Raw genomic sequence first — 25,870 nt, forward strand, 5'->3', positions numbered from 1 at the left:
AAGGGGAGATAGATGGAAAGGGGAGAGGGAGGGGTGAGATAGAGAGGGGGAGGAGAGAGAGAGGTGGAAAGGGAAGAGGGTTAGGGGTGAGAGAGAGATGGAAAGGGGAGATAGATGGAAAGGGGAGAGGGAGGGGTGAGAGAGAGAGGGGGGGAGGAGAGAGAGAGAGAGGTGGAAAGGGAAGAGGGTTAGGGGTGAGAGAGAGATGGAAAGGGGGAGAGAGATGGGGAGAGAGAGAGAGAGAGAGAGAGAGAGAGAGAGGAGAGGAGAGAGAGAGAGAGAGAGAGAGAGGAGAGAGATGAGAGAGAGAGAGAGAGAGAGAGAGAGAGAGAGAGAGAGAGAGAGAGAGAGAGAGAAGATGGAAAGGGGGAGGGAGGGGGTAAGAGAGAGATCGAGAAGGGGGGGAGTGAAAGATAGATGATGAAATGGGGAGAGAGCCCCCTGATCACCACATTGCAGGGCTCTCAGTGATATGTATTGGAGATTGGAAAGGAGTATTCAGCATTTAACAGACTCAGCCCCGCTCAGCGAGTACGGATGAATATATGAGACATCCTGGGGTGACCAGGCCCCCCACCTAACCCCCACCTACACCCACAAGGAGCGCTGCCATCACTGGGCTCAGTTATAAAGAGATACCTTATTATATTCTCCCTGGTACCTGGCTGACAGGTGTCACCTCCTATATCCCTTCCCCAGAGGGTTTCAGGGTGACAAGCCCTGATACCCTGCTGTGAAATACATTTGTTTTAATGCCACCTTCCTGACAATCTCAGTCTGCTGTACCCAGGGATTCCAGCCTTTTTTTCATGCTTTAAGGGATACAAAAAAATGGCTGCCGTTTCCTGTGTAGGTAATGATTTGGACTCCATAATAAGAATAAAAAAATAACAAAAAAACAAAAAAACAAACCTAAATGAATGAAACAGTGCTGAATATGTTTTGAGTTCTGTGCTTCCAGTTTTTTTACTTACACATTTTTGGGGGGGAGAGGTTGACATTTTAAAGGAGATATGTGGTCTTAGAATTAACCCCTTTGCAGCTACACTTCAGCAATGCCTTGCAGGCCCCTCTGGCAGCAAAGGGTTAAGATAGGGTCTAAATCCGCCGCAAGCCGTCCCAAAAATAGACATTTGCAGCAGGAATGTTATATTTGCAGCAGGAATAATGCCCAGAGGTGATGATGATGAGGATAATAATGCACAGGAAGGATGTGATCCCAGCCCAGCCCGTGCCCATCAGCAGAGCCCATTCTTACAGAGACTGAGGGGTAATGAGCCATGACCGAGATTGGCAGAGTGATGATGAAGGGTGAGATTGGCAGAGTGATGATGAAGGGTGAGATTGGCAGAGTGATGATGAAGGGTGAGATTGGCAGAGTGATGATGAAGGGTGAGATTGGAGGAATAGAGTGAGTCACGTTCTCACTGTGTGCACGTCCCTCGGGAATCACATTCCTCGCGGTGACACGGCCGCGGTGACACGGACACAGCTGGACTGAGTGCAATCACTAGCGATTCTGTCCCGGAGAGACGTGGAGGTTTAGAGGAAATTACATCACTGGGCTGAAGAGGTTAACGGGAGAGCCAATGGAGGCTGAGGCAAACGTGAGTGTTAATATCCTGCTGCAGCTCAGTACATTGTATTCCCAGAAGAGTTAAATAAAGGAACACTCAATCATATTGTCATTTTCATTGTGTGTGTGTGTGTGTGTGTGTGTGTGTGTGTGTGTGCGTGTGTGTGTGTATCTGTGTGTGTGTGTGTGTGTGTGTGTGTGTGTGTGTGTGTGTGTGTGTGTGTGTGTGTGTGTGTGTGTGTGTGTATCTGTATGTGTATATCTGTTTGTGTGTGTGTATATCTGTTTGTGTGTGTGTTTATCTGTTTGTGTGTGTGTTTATCTGTTTGTGTGTGTGTTTATCTGTTTGTGTGTGTGTTTATCTGTTTGTGTGTGTGTTTATCTGTTTGTGTGTGTGTGTATATCTGTGTGTGTTTGTGTGTGTGTGTGTATATCTGTTTTGTGTGTATTTATCTGTGTGTATGTGTATATCTGTGTGTGTATATTTGTGTGTACCTGTGTGTGTCTTTGTGTACGTACAGATGTGGCAGATGTTACTGCTTCTATTAACCTGCGTTGCATTACTTAACAGTAGCGCTACTGAAAAAATTGTTAAAGCACCAACACCTATTATTTATTTAATGCGTTATTCATGTTAACGGAATAATAACATCGGCTACATATGTCTATACACATCTGAAACATTATGTTTAGGAAAACATTATATTACACATATATATATATATATATTTAATGTCATTTATTATCCTTTCATGTTTCACGTAAAATATAAGAAACTTTTCACTCAGCCTGACAGCCTTGGAGTGTCTTTAAAAGCTTTGATGCGAGAGATCCACATACAGTACAGTAAGGTTATCACCGGATACCTGGCAGAAAAATGTCCTTAGCGCCTCCTATTGCTCTATATACCGTGTCCCTATAACTCCTCCTATTGCCCCATATAACCCCTCCCTATAACTCCTCCTATTGCCCCATATAACCCCTCCCTATAACTCCTCCTATTGCCCCATATATCCCCTCCCTATAATTCCTCTTATTGCCCCATATAACTCCTCCTATTATCCCATATATCCCCTCCCTATAATTCCTCCTATTGCCCCATATAACCCCTCCCTATAACTCCTCCTATTGCCCCATATATCCCCTCCCTATAATTCCTCTTATTGCCCCATATAACTCCTCCCATATAACTCCTCCTATTATCCCATATAACTCTTCCTATTGCCCCATATATCCCCTCCCTATAATTCCTCTTATTGCCCCATATAACCTCTCCCTATAACTCCTCCTATTACCCCATATAACTCCTCCTATTGCCCCTGTAATCGGTGCCCATATCTGCCCATGCTAGAACGAATATTAGAAACGAATATTAGAAAAACTTTGACATATCTTATTGAAGTTCGGGGGTTAATGCTCCGGCCCCATAACTATTATCTGACCAATTCAGAAGTATTCTATTGTATGTCTTTATTTATATAGCGCCATTAATGTACTCAGCGCTTCACAGCAGTAATACACGTGGTAATCAAATAAATAACAGATAATATAAATAACAGATCATGGGAATAAGTGCTTCAGACAAAAGTAACATTAAGGAAGAGGAGTCCCTGCCCCGAGGAGCTTACAGTCTAATTGACAGCGTTAACCTCACTGCAGGTGCCTCCGGCAGCAGAGGGGCTAATGGGATATGAGGGCAGCTACAGGACGAGTATGGGTATCATAGGTCCGGTGTTCCCTCCAGCACTGAAGGAGTTAAGCAGCCCTCACAGGAATCCTCTTCCCTGCGAGACTGTGGCAAAGCCTCCAGGTCTGACTCACAGCCGCCTTTTCTGTTTACAAAGAGTTAATGTGCAGAATGAGCTCTGGGTGCACCCACTGCAGACACCTACTGTGACACGCCTGTACGTCGTGGCAACCAATCAGAGAGCAGAGCCATGCTTTATAAGGGGCAGATTCTTCCTCTGCAGCACAGAGAGATACAGAGCTCCGCAATCTCACGCAGCACCCAAGGGAGAACCCAGCAATCAGACACAGCACCCAAGGGAGAACCCAGCAATCTCACGCAGCACCCAAGGGAGAACCCAGCAATCAGACACAGCACCAAAGGGAGAACCCAGCAATCAGACACAGCACCCAAGGGAGAGCCCAGCAATCTCACACAGCACCCAAGGGAGAACCCAGCAATCTCACGCAGCACCCAAGGGAGAACCCAGCAATCAGACACAGCACCCAAGGGAGAGCCCAGCAATCTCACACAGCACCCAAGGGAGAACCCAGCAATCTCACGCAGCACCCAAGGGAGAACTCAGCAATCAGACACAACACCCAAGGGAGCACCCAGCAATCAGACACAGCACCCAAGGGAGAACCCAGCAATCAGACACAGCACCCAAGGGAGAACCCAGCAATCAGACACAGCACCCAAGGGAGAACCCAGCAATCAGACACAGCACCCAAGGGAGAACCCAGCAATCTCACACAGCACCCAAGGGAGAACCCAGCACTCTCACACAGCACCCAAGGGAGAGCCCAGAAATCTCACACAGCACCCAAGGGAGAACCCAGCAATCTCACACAGCACCTAAGGGAGAGCCCAGAAATCTCACACAGCACCCAAGGGAGAGCCCAGAAATATCACACAGCACCCAAGGGAGAGCCCAGAAATCTCACACAGCACCCAAGGGAGAACCCAGAAATCTCACACAGCACCCAAGGGAGAGCCCAGAAATCTCACACAGCACCCAAGGGAGAGCCCAGAAATCTCACACAGCACCCAAGGGGACATCCCACGGATACTGCAGGAGACCAAACAGTGGATACTGTGCATTGGTGAGTCCATGCCTACCACTGCAATGAAGAAGGATGCTGTGCAGTGCATCTGTGGGAATAATGCATCTGTGGGAATAATGCATCTCTGGGAATAATGCATCTGTGGGAATAATGCATCTCACAGACCAGCATCTGACGGGCCCTGGGCCCAGGGACTGTTTATTGGAAAGAAAGTAAAAAATGTGTGTATTTGTTAGCAAGAAATAAGGGAGTCACCCACATGAGACTAGGCATGGGGCATAGGCAGGACGGGGTTAAACGCTATGCGAGGAAATGTGTTTCTAGTGAGGAACGTTCCAATTCCAGCACAATATGGTACAGCGCTAAAGCAGAAATTCCAATTCTGATCAACAAAACAATTTGTGGGGATTTGAACCTGAGAGGCAGATGAACTGGTTTCTTAGTTCGCTTGCGGCATCAGCCACCGCTGGGGAGAGGAGGGGTACTGTGTATCTGGCGCATTAACCCCTGCACCACTGGGGAGAGGAGGGGTACTTTGTATCTGGCGCATTAACCCCTGCACCCCTGGGGGAGAGGGGTACTTTGTATCTGGCGCATTAACCCCTGCACCACTGGGGAAGAGGAGGGGTACTTTGTATATGGCGCATTAACCCCTGCACCACTGGGGAAGAGGAGGGGTACTTTGTGTATGGCGCATTAACCCCTGCACCACTGGGGGAGAGGAGGGGTACTTTGTATCTGGCGCATTAACCCCTGCACCACTGGAAGTATCTGCAGCAGTCGACAGGTATTGGGACACTAGGCAAGAGCACAGAATACCTGTAAATAAGGATTATAGGAATAGGATTGTCTCTTTCTGTATTTAGTATAAAACCGTGAGGCCTGGCTGACATCATGCTGATTTTTAAGTGGGTTACTTTGTACAGGCTCCCCGCGACCTTGGGGAAGCTCCCCGCGACCTTGGGAAAGCTCCCCGTGACCTTGAGCTAGCTCCCTATCTAATGCATTAAAAAAGTCAATGTTTGCTCGTTGGTACTCCAATGGGATATGTTTCTTTGGGTTAAGAATAGCAGCAGATTGAAATACAAATCCCGTCAGGAAGACTTTATCTCTGATAATTCAGCTGCTGGTCTGTCTGTTTTTGCCCCATTGCAGTGTTACATGTGCCTGGAAATTCTGCAAACGCTTCATGTGAATATACAATAATAATTAGGAGACAAGCCTTCAGCTGCAGGATGTATCTATTTACTCAGACAGCTATGTTTATACACAGAAACTGTAGCAGCTGAGCTGAAACCTGTGTTTCCTTTTGACAAGTTTTTTTTAGTGTGTGTGTGTAGTGGTTAAAGGGTTTAAAAAAAAAAACTGGTATTGTGTTTTTTTTTTCAGTTTATTGGTCAAAACACTTGGGAATTTATTTTAGAAAACAATTCTAGTAGAAAAATTTTAAAAATAGTCTTTGTAATGTACATTTAATTTTTGCGTTAAAATGAAGCAGAATTGTGTGTAGGTAAAGGGGTAATTGAAACAGGACATGTAACTATAAAAGTACTGTTACTTCTCACCGCCTCAGAGCATCGCGATGCAGTAATGTAGCTGCAAATCCTTTATTTCATCTCTTGATTCTGTGTTTCAGAATATTTACCCTACACGCGAGGATGAAGTTCCTTCTCGGCTTCGCCGTCATTTGCGTCCTTGTTACAGGACTGGCATCTGTAAGTTAACTCTTTACTCCAATTCCGGGGTGGCCAACTCCAGCCCTCAAGGGCCACCAACAGGACAGGTTTTCAGGATATCCCTGCTTCAGCACAGTTTGTTCAATCAGTGGCTCAGCCTGAGCCACCTGTGCTGAAGCAGGGATATCCTGAAAACCTGACCTGTTGGTGGCCCTTAAGGACTGGAATTGGCCAGCCCTACTCTAATTCCTCTATTAAGTGTGCGTGTGTGCGTGTGTGCGTGTGTGCGTGTGTGTACACAGTAAGTCTATCCAGTCTCATTGAACCCCTTTCCCTGGAAGGCAGACTCGCTTATTTTCAGGCTCAGTCCCATTAATAGAAGTCCAGATATTTCCTTACATTTTATTTCTGTTTTAAATCCCCAAATCTCGATGATTTTGAAATGTGACGTTTGTAACCCCCCTTCTTCCAAAAGAAAAGGGGGACACGATTTGAAATGCTTTGCTTTTTCCTCTTCCAGAAACTCCAAAAGAACCCAAAATACAAATCAGAAGGTAAGAACCTACAGCGGACAGCAGGAAAGAGCCATCTCCCACCAGGCTTTAGGCCCGAGATGCAAACACTCCGCTCCCTATACATATTGCATGGGGAAAGGTGCAATCTGTTATGTGCAATACAAATAAATAACTTTGTTTTGGTTTTGTAATAAAAAGCACAGAACAAAGCAACTTATTTTTTCTAATTTCACCATAGAAATCATGTTTCTTTTAAAAGGAAAATGCAGTATATAGATACTGTGTATACAGTACATGCATACATACTTACACTGTATATAGAGAGAGTTTATAGCAGTAGTGCAAACATTTCTCCGGCTCTGAATATAACACGTATTGCTCTGCATATAACACACACGTTGCTATGCATATAACAGACACACATAGCCCTGCAGTGCCCTGCTGGCTCGCCTGCAACTGCAGAGCTTACACCAGCACGCAGTCTGGTCCGTGGCTTCACGCGGTCTCCTCCTCTCTCTGCACAGGTTGCGCTTGCCTGAATGGGGGGAGCTGTGTGCGGTACGGGCTGTACACGCGTCCGTTCCGCTGCGCCTGTCCCAGAGGCTACGCTGGAGAACTGTGTGAAATAGGTATACCGCACTCACTGGCAGACCTTACAGGGCGCGCCTGCCCGCGTTAAAAACCGGAACGCATTCAATCTAATGTCTAATATCACCAATAACTATAAGCAAAAGCTTCTATGGCTGCCCGGGACAAAGAGCTTACAATCTAATGTCTAATATCACCAATAACTATAAGCAAAAGCTTCTATGGCTGCCCGGGACAAAGAGCTTACAATCTAATGTCTAATATCACCAATAACTATAAGCAAAAGCTTCTATGGCTGCCCGGGACAAAGAGCTTACAATCTAATGTTTAATATCACGAATAACTATAAGCAAAAGCTTCTATGGCTGCCCAGGACAGAGATATTTTAATAGATAAAATGACAGTGCACGGAGCTTTGGTAAGCGCACAGGTTTTATCTTCACGTGTACGGACTATCGTACCTGTCAAAATAAACACCTGGATTCTTATTGCGGTCCGGCTAAAGTGTTTCAGGGCTCGGAGTCCCAGTCTTGGCCAAAGAGCTTGCAATCCAATAACTGCTGCATAACATTTCTTGGTGGCTCAGTGTTTCAGGATATCCCTGCTTCAGCACAGGTGGCTCAGGTTTTCAGGATATCCCTGCTTCAGCACAGGTGGCTCAGGTTTTCAGGATATCCCTGCTTCAGCACAGGTGGCTCAATCAGTAGCTCAGTCTTCGACTGCGCCACCTGTGCTGAAGAAGGGACATCCTGAAAACCTGACCTGTTGGGGGGGGGGGGGGTCCTGAGAACTGGAGTTGAGAACCCTGTGTGTATACAATAAAGTGTATACTTTTAGTCTGTCTAAAGTACAATGTCAGTATACCGCACGGCAACGCACGCCCGCTCTCCCACAATCAGTCTTGATACTGGGGCGAGAACGTGGTTTTCCCCCAAGCTCTTATAGAGCCGGCATGGGGGTCTCCCACTTCAGAGGCTGGGCTATGAGGCAAAGGTTCCTGACCATGGGCCTGCTTTCCTCTCTCCCTGACCTGTTTCTCTCTCTCTTCCAGACACCAAGGCTCACTGCTACAAGAACAACGGGCACGATTACAGGGGCATTACATCCGTGACCACCCACGGCAGGGACTGCCTGCGCTGGGACTCCCCCCTCTTACACCACAACATGTTCAATGCCAGGAGGCAGGGGGCAATGGAGCTGGGGCTGGGGAAGCACAACTTCTGCAGGTAACGGGGGGCCCACGTGGGACAGGGGAGGGGGGGACACCAGAGAGGCACACAGGGTTGGGTTACCTTCACGCAATATGCCCCGAAGGGGACAGGTGGAATGCTATGGACCAGGGCGGGGCAACTTCAGTCCTCAAGGGCCACCAACAGGTCAGGTTTTAAGGATATCCCTGCTTCAGCACAAGTGGCTCAATCGTTCACTGAGCCCTGATGCAGGAATATCCTTAGGACTGGAGTTGGCCACGCCTGCTATAGACCACGAATGTTACAATGTAGCTAGCAGGTATATATGTACGTGGGAGTGGAGTATATATGTACGTGGGAGTGGAGTATATATGTACGTGGGAGTGGAGTATATATTACATGGCAGTGGAGTATAAATGTACGTGGGAGTGGAGTATATATTACATGGGAGTGGAGTATAAATGTACGTGGGAGTGGAGTATATATGTACGTGGGAGTGGAGTATATATTACATGGGAGTGGAGTATAAATGTACGTGGGAGTGGAGTATATATGTACGTGGGAGTGGAGTATATATTACATGGGAGTGGAGTATATATGTACGTGGGAGTGGAGTATATATGTACGTGGGAGTGGAGTATATATTACATGGGAGTGGAGTATATATTACATGGGAGTGGAGTATATATGTACGTGGGAGTGGAGTATATATTACGTGGGAGTGGAGTATATATGTACGTGGGAGTGGAGTATATATGTACGTGGGAGTGGAGTATATATTACATGGGAGTGGAGTATATATGTACGTGGGAGTGGAGTATATATTACATGGGAGTGGAGTATATATTACATGGGAGTGGAGTATATATGTACGTGGGAGTGGAGTATATATGTACGTGGGAGTGGAGTATATATTACATGGGAGTGGAGTATATATGTACGTGGGAGTGGAGTATATATGTACGTGGGAGTGGAGTATATATTACATGGGAGTGGAGTATATATGTACGTGGGAGTGGCGTATATATTACATGGGAGTGGCGTTACACAGAATATGACTTGGTTGCGTCACCACATCTGCCCATTTTTATATCTGCTGTAAAAACGCCGGCATTATTTGATTTTTGGCTTTCTGTTGTATTTCGGACTTCATGAGCACACTAAGTTACTATGTATTTCTGTCCCATTGGATGTAGCATTGGGCATTTTTGTCGTTTGTTGTATATATTTAGGACTTGGCCTTATGTCTGTCCCACGCATGGTGGAATTCCCTTACTGTATCAGCCACTACCACCTCTGCTGGTCGGCCATTCCATGATTCCACCCCCTTTCTGAGAAGCACTGCCACATTTCCCGAGCTGCCACCCTGCAGCGTCAGAGAATGTTCCTGCGTTGCGCTAGGAAATGTGCTCCCCTCCTGTGTTTTGTTGAAACCTTGTTATGTGTTTGAACGTTTCGGTCGTACCCCCCTCTCCCTTCTCCTCCAAGCTGCGATTGGGACGTGTCATTATGTCCGTCTCCATGTAGTCCGGCTGTCCGCGGCTGACGCCATGTCACCAGCGCGGATACAAATGTAGAAGTTTGCTTCAGGAGGTTATTACCATCTGCTAAGGGGTTAAAACATTCTCTAATAGTCCAAGTGTCTGAGATCAACTACATTACATATAACCCCAGCACAGTCTGACCCTGATACTCTGCAGTCAGGAAGTCGCCCTACATTACATATAACCCCAGCACAGTCTGATACTGCCCCTGATACTCTGCAGTCAGGAAGTCACCCTACATTACATATAACCCCAGCACTGTCTGATACTGCCCCTGATACTCTGCAGTCAGGAAGTCACCCTACATTACATATAACCCCAGCACTGTCTGATACTGCCCCTGATACTCTGCAGTCAGGAAGTCACCCTACATTACATATAACCCCAGGACTGTCTGATACTGCCCCTGATACTCTGCAGTCAGGAAGTCACCCTACATTACATATAACCCCAGCACAGTCTGATACTGCCCCTGATACTCTGCAGTCAGGAAGTCACCCTACATTACATATAACCCCAGGACTGTCTGATACTGCCCCTGATACTCTGCAGTCAGGAAGTCACCCTACATTACATATAACCCCAGGACTGTCTGATACTGCCCCTGATACTCTGCAGTCAGGAAGTCACCCTACATTACATATAACCCCAGCACAGTCTGATACTGCCCCTGATACTCTGCAGTCAGGAAGTCACCCTACATTACATATAACCCCAGGACTGACCGATCCTGCCCCTGATACTCTGCAGTCAGGAAATCACCCTACATTACATATAATCCCAGGACTGTCTGATACTGCCCCTGATACTCTGCAGTCAGGAAGTCACCCTACATTACATATAACCCCAGGACTGTCTGATACTGCCCCTGATACTCTGCAGTCAGGAAGTCACCCTACATTACATATAACCCCAGGACTGTCTGATACTGCCCCTGATACTCTGCAGTCAGGAAGTCACCCTACATTACATATAACCCCAGGACTGTCTGATACTGCCCCTGATACTCTGCAGTCAGGAAGTCACTACATTACATATAACCCCAGCACTGTCTGATACTGCCCCTGATACTCTGCAGTCAGGAAGTCACCCTACATTACATATAACCCCAGGACTGTCTGATACTGCCCCTGATACTCTGCAGTCAGGAAGTCACTCTACATTACATATAACCCCAGGACTGTCTGATACTGCCCCTGATACTCTGCAGTCAGGAAGTCACCCTACATTACATATAACCCCAGGACTGTCTGCCCCTGCCCCTGATACTCTGCAGTCAGGAAGTCACCCTACATTACATATAACCCCAGGACTGTCTGATACTGCCCCTGATACTCTGCAGTCAGGAAGTCACCCTACATTACATATAACCCCAGGACTGTCTGATACTGCCCCTGATACTCTGCAGTCAGGAGGTCACCCTACATTACATATAACCCCAGCACTGTCTTACCCTGATACTCTGCAGTCAGGAAGTCACCCTACATTACATATAACCCCAGCACTGTCTGATACTGCCCCTGATACTCTGCAGTCAGGAAGTCACCCTACATTACATATAACCCCAGGACTGTCTGATACTGCCCCTGATACTCTGCAGTCAGGAGGTCACCCTACATTACATATAACCCCAGCACTGTCTTACCCTGATACTCTGCAGTCAGGAAGTCACCCTACATTAGATAATAACCCCAGGACTGTCTGATACTGCCCCTGATACTCTGCAGTCAGGAAGTCACCCTACATTACATATAACCCCAGCACTGTCTGATACTGCCCCTGATACTCTGCAGTCAGGAAGTCACCCTACATTACATATAATCCCAGGACTGTCTGATACTGCCCCTGATACTCTGCAGTCAGGAAGTCACCCTACATTACATATAACCCCAGCACTGTCTGATACTGCCCCTGATACTCTGCAGTCAGGAAGTCACCCTACATTACATATAACCCCAGGACTGTCTGATACTGCCCCTGATACTCTGCAGTCAGGAGGTCACCCTACATTACATATAACCCCAGCACTGTCTGATACTGCCCCTGATACTCTGCAGTCAGGAAGTCACCCTACATTACATATAACCCCAGCACTGTCTGATACTGCCCCTGATACTCTGCAGTCAGGAAGTCACTCTACATTACATATAACCCCAGGACTGACCGATACTGCCCCTGATACTCTGCAGTCAGGAAGTCACCCTACATTACATATAACCCCAGGACTGTCTGATACTGCCCCTGATACTCTGCAGTCAGGAAGTCACCCTACATTACATATAACCCCAGGACTGTCTGGTACTGCCCCTGATACTCTGCAGTCAGGAAGTCACCCTACATTACATATAACCCCAGCACTGTCTGATACTGCCCCTGATACTCTGCAGTCAGGAAGTCACCCTACATTACATATAACCCCAGCACTGTCTGATACTGCCCCTGATACTCTGCAGTCAGGAAGTCACCCTACATTACATATAACCCCAGGACTGTCTGCCCCTGCCCCTGATACTCTGCAGTCAGGAAGTCACCCTACATTACATATAACCCCAGCACTGTCTTACCCTGATACTCTGCAGTCAGGAAGTCACCCTACATTACATATAATCCCAGCACTGTCTGATACTGCCCCTGATACTCTGCAGTCAGGAAGTCACCCTACATTACATATAACCCCAGGACTGTCTGATACTGCCCCTGATACTCTGCAGTCAGGAAGTCACCCTACATTACATATAACCCCAGGACTGTCTGATACTGCCCCTGATACTCTGCAGTCAGGAAGTCACCCTACATTACATATAACCCCAGGACTGTCTGATACTGCCCCTGATACTCTGCAGTCAGGAAGTCACCCTACATTACATATAACCCCAGGACTGTCTGATACTGCCCCTGATACTCTGCAGTCAGGAGGTCACCCTACATTACATATAACCCCAGCACTGTCTTACCCTGATACTCTGCAGTCAGGAAGTCACCCTACATTACATATAACCCCAGCACTGTCTGATACTGCCCCTGATACTCTGCAGTCAGGAAGTCACCCTACATTACATATAACCCCAGGACTGTCTGATACTGCCCCTGATACTCTGCAGTCAGGAGGTCACCCTACATTACATATAACCCCAGCACTGTCTTACCCTGATACTCTGCAGTCAGGAAGTCACCCTACATTACATATAACCCCAGGACTGACCGATCCTGCCCCTGATACTCTGCAGTCAGGAAGTCACCCTACATTACATATAACCCCAGGACTGTCTGATACTGCCCCTGATACTCTGCAGTCAGGAAGTCACCCTACATTACATATAACCCCAGGACTGTCTGATACTGTCCCTGATACTCTGCAGTCAGGAAGTCACCCTACATTACATATAACCCCAGCACTGTCTGATACTGCCCCTGATACTCTGCAGTCAGGAAGTCACCCTACATTACATATAACCCCAGCACTGTCTGATACTGCCCCTGATACTCTGCAGTCAGGAAGTCACCCTACATTACATATAATCCCAGGACTGTCTGATACTGCCCCTGATACTCTGCAGTCAGGAAGTCACCCTACATTACATATAACCCCAGGACTGTCTGATACTGCCCCTGATACTCTGCAGTCAGGAAGTCACCCTACATTACATATAACCCCAGCACTGTCTGATACTGCCCCTGATACTCTGCAGTCAGGAAGTCACCCTACATTACATATAACCCCAGGACTGTCTGATACTGCCCCTGATACTCTGCAGTCAGGAAGTCACCCTACATTACATATAACCCCAGGACTGTCTGATACTGTCCCTGATACTCTGCAGTCAGGAAGTCACCCTACATTACATATAACCCCAGGACTGTCTGACCCTGTCCCTGATACTCTGCAGTCAGGAGGTCACCCTACATTACATATAACCCCAGCACTGTCTGATACTGCCCCTGATACTCTGCAGTCAGGAAGTCACCCTACATTACATATAACCCCAGCACTGTCTGATACTGCCCCTGATACTCTGCAGTCAGGAAGTCACTCTACATTACATATAACCCCAGGACTGACCGATACTGCCCCTGATACTCTGCAGTCAGGAAGTCACCCTACATTACATATAACCCCAGGACTGTCTGATACTGCCCCTGATACTCTGCAGTCAGGAAGTCACCCTACATTACATATAACCCCAGGACTGTCTGCCCCTGATACTCTGCAGTCAGGAAGTCACCCTACATTACATATAACCCCAGCACTGTCTGATACTGCCCCTGATACTCTGCAGTCAGGAAGTCACCCTACATTACATATAACCCCAGCACTGTCTGATACTGCCCCTGATACTCTGCAGTCAGGAAGTCACCCTACATTACATATAACCCCAGCACTGTCTGATACTGCCCCTGATACTCTGCAGTCAGGAAGTCACCCTACATTACATATAACCCCAGGACTGTCTGAGCCTGTCCCTGATACTCTGCAGTCAGGTCATACAACTCTAAAATGCCTATTTTTTTTTTTAATACTTCCAGGAACCCAGACAGAGGCAACAAACCCTGGTGTTATTTCCAGAACGGGCGGAAAGTGGCATCCATGCCCTGCCAGCTCCCGAGGTGTGAGCCAGAACAGAGCACAGGTGGGTGTGAGACACACAGGGCACAGGTGGGTGTGAGACACACAGGGCACAGGTGGGTGTGAGACACACTGGGCACAGGTGGGTGTGAGACGCACTGGGGCACAGGTGGGTGTGAGACGCACTGGGGCACAGGTGGGTGTGAGACACACTGGGGCACAGGTGGGTGTGAGACGCACAGGGCACAGGCGGGTGTGAGACACACTGGGGCACAGGTGGGTGTGAGACGCACAGGGCACAGGCGGGTGTGAGACACACTGGGGCAAAGGTGGGTGTGAGACACACTGGGGCAAAGGTGGGTGTGAGACACACTGGGGCACAAGTGGGTGTGAGACACACTGGGGCACAGGTGGGTGTGAGACACACTGGGGCACAGGTGGGTGTGAGACACTGGGGCACAGGTGGGTGTGAGACACACTGGGGCACAGGTGGGTGTGAGACACACTGGGGCACAGGTGGGTGTGAGACACACTGGGGCACAGGTGGGTGTGAGACACACTGGGGCACAGGTGGGCGTTCTCTCTGCACATGAGAATGTCTATCAGATAAGAATACTAAAGCAAAGAATGTCCCATCTATAAACAGACACGTTCTTATCAGTCTCCGGACAGTGAGATGTAGGGTTTTCTTGCTGACTGATTGGGGAACTTTGTGCAAATGAATTGCTAACATTATTTGACTAATGTCTCCTGCCTGGGAAACTGGGGGAAATCGGAGCAAACAATGCACTAGGTTTATCGTAGGGAAGATAAGCCACTGAATGCTGATATTCATGTTACTCCTCTGATAAACAGACTCCTATTTCTTCCCCATCCAAAAGCGTATCAGTCATCGGAGATGATCCTGTCCAGTCTGCCCGTAGTACTATATCTGGATAACATAGGCGACTCTCACAGTATCATTCATGGTCTTGGGAGATATTGATTTTTCCCAAGTTCTCATACAGCTGAAACTGGGGTCTCCCACTTCAGAGGCTGTGCATAATCATCAGGCAGAGGGGCTCAATGTTTAGGACTTTTTCAGCACAAGTGAGGTCATCGCTTATGCTGAAGAAGAAAAACGGGACTTTTGGCTTCCTGATCGATCCCAGAACGTACGCCATTTATCAATCAACCAATAATGGATCAGTATGTGCGCTGGCATTACAATTCCGCCGCGCGGTATATGAACATGTGCTGGTCTGAAGGGGGCGCTGGGACTCCGCGGGGCTATTCTGCACAACAATTACATTTAACTCAACTTAACGTCCTACTTCAAAGAGAGAAACTCAGTTGGAGATTATGAGATGTAAAGAATTGGACTTTCTAGCGCCTCCACCTGCGGCTGGCATGTTCAGCCTCCGCCATGCGCCTTTAGTGACCTCCTGCTTCTCTCCCACCCAGACTCCACCTGTGGCCGGCGTCAGCACAGAATGTACAAGATAGTCGGTGGAACCGGCACTTCCATTGAGTCCCAGCCATGGATAGCCACGCTCTCCCAGGTGTCCCGGAAAACCAAGCAGGAACACTTCCAGTGCGGAGGGAGCCTCATCCACCCCTGCTGGGTGCTCACCGCAGCGCACTGTTTCCCAGACAGGTAAGCGCCGCGCTAACATGCTTCTCTGGACAGCTCCGGCTATATGGGATGTACGCGTGGTGGCCTGACTGGTAACGCTGTGCAATGGGACGGGTCAGCGAGAGGTGGCGCAGCCCCTGTGCCCATTCAATACTTAATTTCCCTCTTGGTTTCCAGCTCCTGATCCCTCATTACCTATAGAGCACATATAGCAGCAAGCGCTAGGTCGGTTACAATGCCTATTTCTAGCTTTACCTCTCTCGGGGGTAAGAGGTCACTCTATAAGATGGTTTATCTTCTCTGTGGGACGGATTTATTATATAGAGGAGAGATGGCTCAGTGGCTGTGTATATTGAACGGTTGTGCCCTGTATATTGGGCTGAGAGATGGCTCAGTGGCTGTGTATATTGACCGGTTTTGCCCTGTATATAGAGCTGAGAGATGGCTCAGTGGCTGTGTATATTGACCGGTTTTGCCCTGTATATAGAGCTGAGAGATGGGTCAGTGGCTGTGTATATGGAACGGTTTTGCCCTGTATATAGGGCTGAGAGATGGCTCCGTGGCTGTGTATATGGACCGGTTTTGCCCTGTATATAGGGCTGAGAGATGGCTCAGTGGCTGTGTATATTGAACGGTTTTGCCCTGTATATAGAGTTGAGAGATGGCTCAGTGGCTGTGTATATTGACCGGTTTTGCCCTGTATATTGGGCTGAGAGATGGCTCAGTGGCTGTGTATATTGAACAGTTTTGCCCTGTATATAGGGCTGAGAGATGGCTCAGTGGCTGTATATATTGAACAGTTTTGCCCTGTATATAGAGCTGAGAGATGGCTCAGTGGCTGTGTGTATTGAACGGTTTTGCCCTGTATATAGGGCTGAGAGATGGCTCAGTGGCTGTGTATATGGAACGGTTTTGCCCTGTATATAGGGCTGAGAGATGGCTCAGTGGCTGTATATATTGACCGGTTTTGCCCTGTATATAGAGCTGAGAGATGGCTCAGTCTCTATTCATTATCAGTAGCTCAGTTTCTGGACCCCTTCACTCCTCGGTTCTGTGCCTTTGGTAGAGGTCCCCTTTAGGACATGGGTTCTGTGTGGGTTCCGGTAGGGCATGGACTGACCCCGTACCTTTCTGTTTAATTCAGCAAGTTCCCAGATCCCAAAGACTTTGTGGTCAGCCTGGGGAAGGCCAAGCTGGGGGACACGGATGAGAAAAAGGAGCAGAAGTTCAAAGTGGAAAAAATTATCCGTCACCAGCAATTTAGTGACGAGACCGCAGCGCTGGACAATGACATTGGTAAGAGACACAGGGGCAGCACAAACTCAGTGTGTGAACAGAGGGATGGGACGTGTGCGCGTCCCCTCTGTGCGCGTCTGCGCATCCCCTCTGTGCATGTGTGCGCGTCACCTCTGTGCGCGTCCCCTCTGTGCATGTGTGCGCGTCACCTCTGTGCGCGTCCCCTCTGTGCGCGTCTGCGCATCCCCTCTGTGCATGTGTGCGCGTCACCTCTGTGCGCGTCACCTCTGTGCATGTGTGCGCGTCACCTCTGTGCGCGTCCCCTCTGTGCGCGTCTGCGCATCCCCTCTGTGCATGTGTGCGCGTCACCTCTGTGCGCGTCCCCTCTGTGCATGTGTGTGCGTCCCCTGTGTGCATGTGTGTGCTTCCCCTCTGTGCACGTCCCCTGTGTGCGCGTCCCCTCTGTGCGCGTGTGCGTGTCCCCTGTGTGCGCGTGTGTGCTTCCCCTCTGTGCGTGTCCCCTGTGTGCGCGTGTGTGTGTCACCCTGGAGTAGTAAAGGACAGACTCCATTAGCCACGTCCCTTCTGTGTGTGTGTGTGTGTGTCCCTTTCTGTGTGTGTGTGTGTGTGTCACCCTGGAGTGGTAAAGGACAGACTCCATTAGCCACGCCCCGTGTGTGTGTGTGTGTGTGTCACCCTGGAGTGGTAAAGGACAGACTCCATTAGCCACGCCCCGTGTGTGTGTGTGTGTGTGTCACCCTGGAGTGGTAAAGGACAGACTCCATTAGCCACGTCCCGTGTGTGTGTGTGTGTGTCACCCTGGAGTGGTAAAGGACAGACTCCATTAGCCACGTCCCGTGTGTGTGTGTGTGTGTCACCCTGGAGTGGTAAAGGACAGACTCCATTAGCCACGCCCCGTGTGTGTGTGTGTGTGTCACCCTGGAGTGGTAAAGGACAAACTCCATTAGCCACGCACCGTGTGTGTGTGTGTGTGTGTGTCACCCTGGAGTGGTAAAGGACAAACTCCATTAGCCACGTCCGTGTGTGTGTGTGTGTCACCCTGGAGTGGTAAAGGACAGACTCCATTAGCCACGTCCCGTGTGTGTGTGTGTGTGTCACCCTGGAGTGGTAAAGGACAGACTCCATTAGCCACGTCCCGTGTGTGTGTGTGTGTGTGTGTCACCCTGGAGTGGTAAAGGACAAACTCCATTAGCCACGTCCGTGTGTGTGTGTGTGTCACCCTGGAGTGGTAAAGGACAGACTCCATTAGCCACGTCCCGTGTGTGTGTGTGTGTGTCACCCTGGAGTGGTAAAGGACAGACTCCATTAGCCACGCCCCGTGTGTGTGTGTGTGTGTCACCCTGGAGTGGTAAAGGACAAACTCCATTAGCCACGTCCGTGTGTGTGTGTGTGTCACCCTGGAGTGGTAAAGGACAGACTCCATTAGCCACGTCCCGTGTGTGTGTGTGTGTGTGTCACCCTGGAGTGGTAAAGGACAGACTCCATTAGCCACGTCCCGTGTGTGTGTGTGTGTGTGTGTGTCACTCTGGAGTGGTAAAGGACAGACTCCATTAGCCACGTCCCGTGTGTGTGTGTCCCCTTCTGTGTGTGTGTGAGTGTCACCCTGGAGTGGTAAAGGACAGACTCCATTAGCCACGTCCCGTGTGTGTGTGTGTGTGTCACCCTGGAGTGGTAAAGGACAGACTCCATTAGCCACGTCCCGTGTGTGTGTGTGTGTCACCCTGGAGTGGTAAAGGACAGACTCCATTAGCCACGTCCCGTGTGTGTGTGTGTGTGTGTGTGTCACTCTGGAGTGGTAAAGGACAGACTCCATTAGCCACGTCCCGTGTGTGTGTGTCCCCTTCTGTGTGTGTGTGAGTGTCACCCTGGAGTGGTAAAGGACAGACTCCATTAGCCACGTCCCGTGTGTGTGTGTGTGTGTGTCCCCTTCTGTGTGTGTGTGAGTGTCACCCTGGAGTGGTAAAGGACAGACTCCATTAGCCACGTCCCTTCTGTAGATATTGTACCGCATACTACAGTTTACGTCATTGTAAACTTGTAACAAAGATACTGGCCTCTGAAGTGGTAAGCTTCACAAGCCAGACATTATATTGAACGCGGTTTCAGAACAGGTTTTACCTGTGTCCTTCCACCTCCTAACTCCCAGAATCCTTTTCTCTCAGCATTGGTGAAGATCCGGTCAGCGTCTGGACAGTGTGCGGTCCTGACTGATTCTGTGCAGACCGTCTGCCTCCCGCCAGCCGGCCTGAAGCTGAAGGACGCAACTCCGTGCGAGATAGCCGGATATGGGAAAGAGGAATACAGTAAGTGACCGCTCGGCCATCGCATCTGGATGTGGTGGAGTTTCCCAGATATATTCCCTACGATGGACTACTAGGGCAGCACAGTACCTCTAGGACCAGAATAAACCAATGGCCGATAAAATGTTATACATGATTTTAGTGCCAGATGCAGGAGGCTCCGGGTGCTGCGCTGCAGGAGGCTCCGGGTGCTGCGCTGCAGGAGGCTCCGGGCGCTGCGATGCAGGAGGCTCCGGGCGCTGCGCTGCAGGAGGCTCCGGGCGCTGCGCTGCAGGAGGCTCCGGGCGCTGCGCTGCAGGAGGCTCTGGGCACTGCGCTGCAGGAAGCCCCGGTGACTGCGCTGCAGGAGGCTCTGGGCTCTGCGCTGCAGGAGGCTCTGGGCACTGCGCTGCAGGAGGCCCCAGGCACTGCGCTGCAGGAGGCCCCGGGCACTGCGCTGCAGGAGGTTCTGGGCACTGCGCTGCAGGAAGCCCCGGTGACTGCGCTGCAGGGGGCTCTGGGCACTGCGCTGCAGGAGGCTCTGGGCGCTGCGCTGCAGGAGGCTCTGGGCGCTGCGCTGCAGGAGGCTCTGGGCGCTGCGCTGCAGGAGGCTCTGGGCACTGCGCTGCAGGAGGCTCTGGGCGCTGCGCTGCAGGAGGCTGCGCTGCAGGAGGCTCTGGGCACTGCAGGAGGCCCCGGGCACTGCGCTGCAGGAGGCTCTGGGCACAGCGCTGCAGGAAGCCCCGGTGACTGCGCTGCAGGAGGCTCTGGGCACTGCGCTGCAGGAGGCTCTGGGCACTGCGCTGCAGGAGGCCCCGGGCACTGCGCTGCAGGAGGTTCTGGGCACTGCGCTGCAGGAAGCCCCGGTGACTGCGCTGCAGGGGGCTCTGGGCACTGCGCTGCAGGAGGCTCTGGGCGCTGCGCTGCAGGAGGCTCTGGGCGCTGCGCTGCAGGAGGCTCTGGGCACTGCGCTGCAGGAGGCTCTGGGCGCTGCGCTGCAGGAGGCTGCGCTGCAGGAGGCTCTGGGCACTGCAGGAGGCCCCGGGCACTGCGCTGCAGGAGGCTCTGGGCACAGCGCTGCAGGAAGCCCCGGTGACTGCGCTGCAGGAGGCTCTGGGCACTGCGCTGCAGGAGGCTCTGGGCACTGTGCTGCAGGAAGCCCCGGTGACTGCACTGCAGGAGGCCCCAGGCACTGCGCTGCAGGAGGCTCTGGGCACTGCGCTGCAGGAAGCTCCGGTGACTGCGCTGCAGGAGGCTCTGGGCACTGCGCTGCAGGAGGCCCCGGTGACTGCGCTGCAGGAGGCTCTGGGCACTGCGCTGCAGGAAGCCCCGGTGACTGCGCTGCAGGAGGCTCTGGGCACTGCGCTGCAGGAGGCTCTGGGCACTGCGCTGCAGGAGGCTCTGGGCACAGCGCTGCAGGAGACCCCGGGCACTGCGCTGCAGGAAGCCCCGGTGACTGCGCTGCAGGAGGCTCTGGGCACTGCGCTGCAGGAAGCCCTGGGCACTGCGCTGCAGGAGGCCCCGGGCACTGCGCTGCAGGAGGCCCCGGTGACTGCGCTGCAGGAGGCTCTGGGCGCTGCGCTGCAGGAGGCTCTGGGCACTGCAGGAGGCTCTGGGCACTGCGCTGCAGGAAGCCCTGGGCACTGCGCTGCAGGAGGCCCTGGTGACTGCGCTGCAGGAGGCTCTGGGCGCTGCGCTGCAGCAGGCTCTGGGCACTGTGCTGCAGGAAGCCCCGGTGACTGCGCTGCAGGAGGCTCTGGGCGCTGCAGGAGGCCCCGGTGACTGCGCTGCAGGAGGCTCTGGGCGCTGCGCTGCAGGAGGCCCCGGTGACTGCGCTGCAGCAGGCTCTGGGCACTGCGCTGCAGGAGGCTCTGGGCGCTGCGCTGCAGGAGGCTCTGGGCACTGCGCTGCAGGAGGCTCCGGCTGACTCTCTCCTCTCTCACAGGTAATTGGTTGTACTCCCAGACCCTGAAGTCTGCGTCTGTGCAGCTCATCCCGCAGAGCCTGTGCCAGTCGGAACAATACTACGGGAAGCTGCTGAACAGCAACATGTTCTGTGCTGGAGACCCCACGTGGAAGGTGGATGCATGCAAGGTGAGAGGCACTGCTGGCGCATGGTTACCTCTGCCTCAATCGCTCTCAGAGCTGCCCACTGCGAGGAAATCGCCCTTGTTGGCAGTGTCTCAGTCACTGGAAGGCCGCCATCCTTAGTACGGGTTACATTGGAAGAAAGTCTCACGGATTGCAAGGCGGCCATTTTTAATGCAGGCATCTGATTGGAAGCCAGTATCAGCGACCAAAAATCAGTGAGATTAGGGTTTCTGAACCAAAAAGAAATGATATTTTGATTGTATTGATTTCTATCAGTTTGGCTGTGAGACGGCATTTGTTAAAATTCAGAGCGACTGACACCAAATCCCTGTGTGTAACTAGAGTGCAGTGAGTGTCACTAGAGTGCAGTGAGTGTCACTAGAGTGCAGTGAGTGTCACTAGAGTGCAGTGAGTGTCACTAGTGTGCAGTGAGTGTCACTAGAGTGCAGTGAGTGTCACTAGAGTGCAGTGAGTGTCACTAGAGTGCAGTGAGTGCCACTAGAGTGCAGTGAGTGCCACTAGAGTGCAGTGAGTGTCACTCAGTCCCAGCTTCAGCCTCACTCATTGTAATTCTACTGAGATCTCCATTCTTCTGCCCAAACCTTATTAATGGGACCCCCGTACCCCCGCCGCTCTGTGGGAGCCTCCGGTCTCATTCTCGCCCTCTTTGTCTCTTGCAGGGGGATTCTGGGGGCCCGCTGACCTGCGAACACAACGGGCAGATGCTCGTGTACGGGATCATCAGCTGGGGGGAGGAGTGTGCCAAGGAGCAGCGGCCGGGCGTGTACACCCGCATCACCGCGTACCTGCCCTGGATGGAGTCGCACATGGCTGAGAGCAGCGATGTGCGCAGTGTGCAGATACCCAAGTAAACACAGGCTCTTCCTGCAGCCGCAACATAAGGATACACAGAATGGGGGCAGAAGGTCACCTAAACCGGGGGCGTGCAAACTTTTTTTTGCTTTGCCCCCCCCCCCCCCCGTTCCTGCTCTCTTCTTTGGTGCGCCCCCCCTCCCCCTCCTTACCTTGTGTGACGTCATTTGGGTAATGTGACGTCACGTCGAGGGGGAGGGAGGGGGGTCCTGAGAACTGGAGTTTAGAAGCTCCTGGGTGAGAGGGGCGCAGAAGGAGCAGAATGTTACATCCTGCTACAAAGTGTCGCGTCCTGCGCCGGGTAACTGCTCGCACAATACCCCTAGTGCAAACCCAGCTCAGTACCCGGGGCATTAACACTAAGGGGACTTAATATTGTGTTAAACACAAAATAACCGTCCGACAAGTTTCACACATCTGTAGAACCTCTGGCATCTTGTATCCCAGGGGTGGGCAACTCCACTTTCCCTGCTTCAGCACAGGTGGCTCAGTTGTTGACTGAGCCACCTGTGCTGAAGCTAGGATATCCTGAAAACCGGACCTGTTGGTGGCCCTTGAGGACTGGAGTTGCCCCCTTTAGCATCTCATTCACAATTTGGGGGAAAGTGCAGGGTTTTCTGCACTGACATTGCATTTAACCCCGTCACTGCTCGGGGGCCTTTTCATTGCTCTTCAGGGTCAACGTTTAACATTTGAACAACTATTGCTAAGAACGGGAGATCTTTATCCCCTCGCTGAGAGTGCCTTAGTCTCCAGAATTACAGGCGCCCTGCTTAAAATCCAAAGATAAACTGATTGGTGCTGGAGGGTCTTGCAGACATTGCTGTGCAATTTGTCACACCCCCCTCTTCCCCCCCCCCCACCGGCATTGAAAGGGTTAATCACAATGCAAAACATGATCTCTCGGGAAGAGTGAAATTAACCCTGATTTTAAACACCATCCTCTCCAGCAGTGCAGGGGTTAATACACCTCTATGCTGTTTAACTGAACCAATCCTCGTTAGGGAAAATCCACTAATTAATGTGAATTACGCCCCACGTTCCCTGTAAATATGTAACCACTAACTTATTCCAAAGTATTTATCCACATATTGTAATTTATATAACTATATATATATTTAACTCTGCAGAAAGACCCCTCTGATGTGAAGGTCAGTGGGAGCAATGCTCTTTATGTACTTTAAAGCAGGGGGGCTCCAGTCCTAGAGACCCCCCCCCCCCCCAAAAGGTCAGGTCTTAAGGATAATGCTTTGTCAGCACAGGTGGCTCAATCAGTCCCTGCTTCAGCACAGGTGGCTCAGTCCACTGATTGAGCCACCTGTGCTGAAGCTGGGATATCCTTAAAACCCGACCCGGCTTGAGAACCCCTGGTTTGAAGCAACGACATTGGGCGTTGTTTGATAACCTGATTGTTATTAAGGCAGGAACGTTACTGTAGGACACGCGCATCGTGTGTGTATAAGGAAGTCACTGTACAATGACACGCGCATCGTGTGTGTATAAGGAAGTCACTGTACAAGGACACGCGCATCGTGTGTGTATAAGGAAGTCACTGTACAAGGACACGCGCATCGTGTGTGTATAAGGAAGTCACTGTACAAGGACACGCGCATCGTGTGTGTATAAGGAAGTCACTGTACAAGGACACGCGCATCGTGTGTGTATAAGGAAGTCACTGTACAAGGACACGCGCATCGTGTGTGTATAAGGAAGTCACTGTACAAGGACACGCGCATCGTGTGTGTATAAGGAAGTCACTGTACAAGGACACGCGCATCGTGTGTGTATAAGGAAGTCACTGTACAAGGACACGCGCATCGTGTGTGTATAAGGAAGTCACTGTACAAGGACACGCGCATCGTGTGTGTATAAGGAAGTCACTGTACAATGACACGCGCATCGTGTGTGTATAAGGAAGTCACTGTACAAGGACACGCGCATCGTGTGTGTATAAGGAAGTCACTGTACAAGGACACGCGCATCGTGTGTGTATAAGGAAGTCACTGTACAAGGACACGCGCATCGTGTGTGTATAAGGAAGTCACTGTACAAGGACACGCGCATCGTGTGTGTATAAGGAAGTCACTGTACAAGGACACGCGCATCGTGTGTGTATAAGGAAGTCACTGTACAAGGACACGCGCATCGTGTGTGTATAAGGAAGTCACTGTACAAGGACACGCGCATCGTGTGTGTATAAGGAAGTCACTGTACAAGGACACGCGCATCGTGTGTGTATAAGGAAGCCACTGTACAAGGACACGCGCATCGTGTGTGTATAAGGAAGTCACTGTACAAGGACACGCGCATCGTGTGTGTATAAGGAAGTCACTGTACAAGGACACGCGCATCGTGTGTGTATAAGGAAGCCCGTCCTGACCAGACTGAATGCCTCGCAAATCACAACGGCCCAGGACCATCTGTCCTTCTCTCCTACCAAAGTTACCAAAAGATTAGGAAATGGGAATACACGCGTCAGCCGGGATCATTATCATATTATCATATTGCGATGTGACGTTCGTCCCAAAGGGAACTGTCCGATTGTGGAAGGATTCGGCCTCATTCTTTCTAACACCGCAGCGTTAAAATTAGGTTTCGCTTATCTTCTAACAATATAAATACTTCTCCACTTTACTGCTCAGGAAACAAGCAAAACCAGGACTGTGTCCTGCTGTTCTCCACAGCAGGGAAGGGGTTAAGGATGTTTAAATGTAAACGGGCCAAGATATGCGAATTCTTATAGAGACCCACACTCTGTGCCTTGTCCCGTTACAGATTGTTTTTGAGGGCTGGTCCCCTCGGGCATTACGCGTTTTAATGTTTTGTTTTTCTATTTATTATTTCAGTTTTACTTTGTAATTGCTATTAATAAATTTAAATTATTTTCAAAAATGTGTCTTTATATTGAAGATAATTAAAGCTCACGACAACCACCACGCGTCACTGCCTGACGATCCCACAGTCCCATCCGCAGGGGCGTTCATTTTAAATACCCGACTGTGAAGGTAGGGGCAGCACGGTATATTAAAGGTTAACCCTGCCTGTCAAGATGGCGACCAAGCTTATAGGGTTAACTTGCCATCCCGGGACTGCAAAAAGTCCGCCAGCCCCGGGAATAAGTTAAGCCACGTTAGATATCAGTGTTCCCCGTCACAGTGTCTCGTGTAACTGCCGTATTGGCCTGAAGATGGTGCTGTGTTTTCCCTTCCGAAAACTGTCCTCGTCTTATACGCAGGCTAACACCGCTTTATTTTTCATGTAGAACACCTTTAAAACGTTAGGGTGGTATTATGTGCGAGGCCGGGCTAT

The 25,870-nt window shown here is 50.5% G+C and overlaps 1 protein-coding gene across 5 annotated transcripts in view; it reads left to right on the forward strand.

Annotated features, from left to right (window-relative positions):
- The window catches only part of PLAU (plasminogen activator, urokinase), a 43,635-nt gene extending 18,182 nt beyond the window's left edge, over positions 1–25,453 (forward strand). Inside the window, exons 1-11 of one of the 5 annotated variants that reach the window (XM_075610311.1) lie at positions 1,266–1,607; positions 6,006–6,084; positions 6,566–6,599; positions 7,085–7,189; positions 8,200–8,374; positions 14,407–14,510; positions 15,890–16,082; positions 17,206–17,357; positions 19,481–19,621; positions 21,543–21,691; positions 22,369–25,453. In XM_075610311.1, coding sequence (XP_075466426.1) covers positions 6,028–6,084; positions 6,566–6,599; positions 7,085–7,189; positions 8,200–8,374; positions 14,407–14,510; positions 15,890–16,082; positions 17,206–17,357; positions 19,481–19,621; positions 21,543–21,691; positions 22,369–22,560 — 1,302 coding nt within the window. In that variant the 5' untranslated portion in view covers positions 1,266–1,607; positions 6,006–6,027 and the 3' untranslated portion in view covers positions 22,561–25,453. Of the gene's footprint in view, positions 1–1,265; positions 1,608–3,561; positions 4,409–6,005; positions 6,085–6,565; positions 6,600–7,084; positions 7,190–8,199; positions 8,375–14,406; positions 14,511–15,889; positions 16,083–17,205; positions 17,358–19,480; positions 19,622–21,542; positions 21,692–22,368 lie in introns of those variants that run through there. The other 4 variants (XM_075610309.1, XM_075610310.1, XM_075610312.1 and 1 more) reach the window with 4 other exon arrangements.
- The last annotated feature ends 417 nt before the right edge of the window (positions 25,454–25,870 follow it).

Source organism: Ascaphus truei, chromosome 8, assembly GCF_040206685.1.
Source record: "Ascaphus truei isolate aAscTru1 chromosome 8, aAscTru1.hap1, whole genome shotgun sequence".
Lineage (NCBI taxonomy): Eukaryota > Metazoa > Chordata > Amphibia > Anura > Ascaphidae > Ascaphus > Ascaphus truei.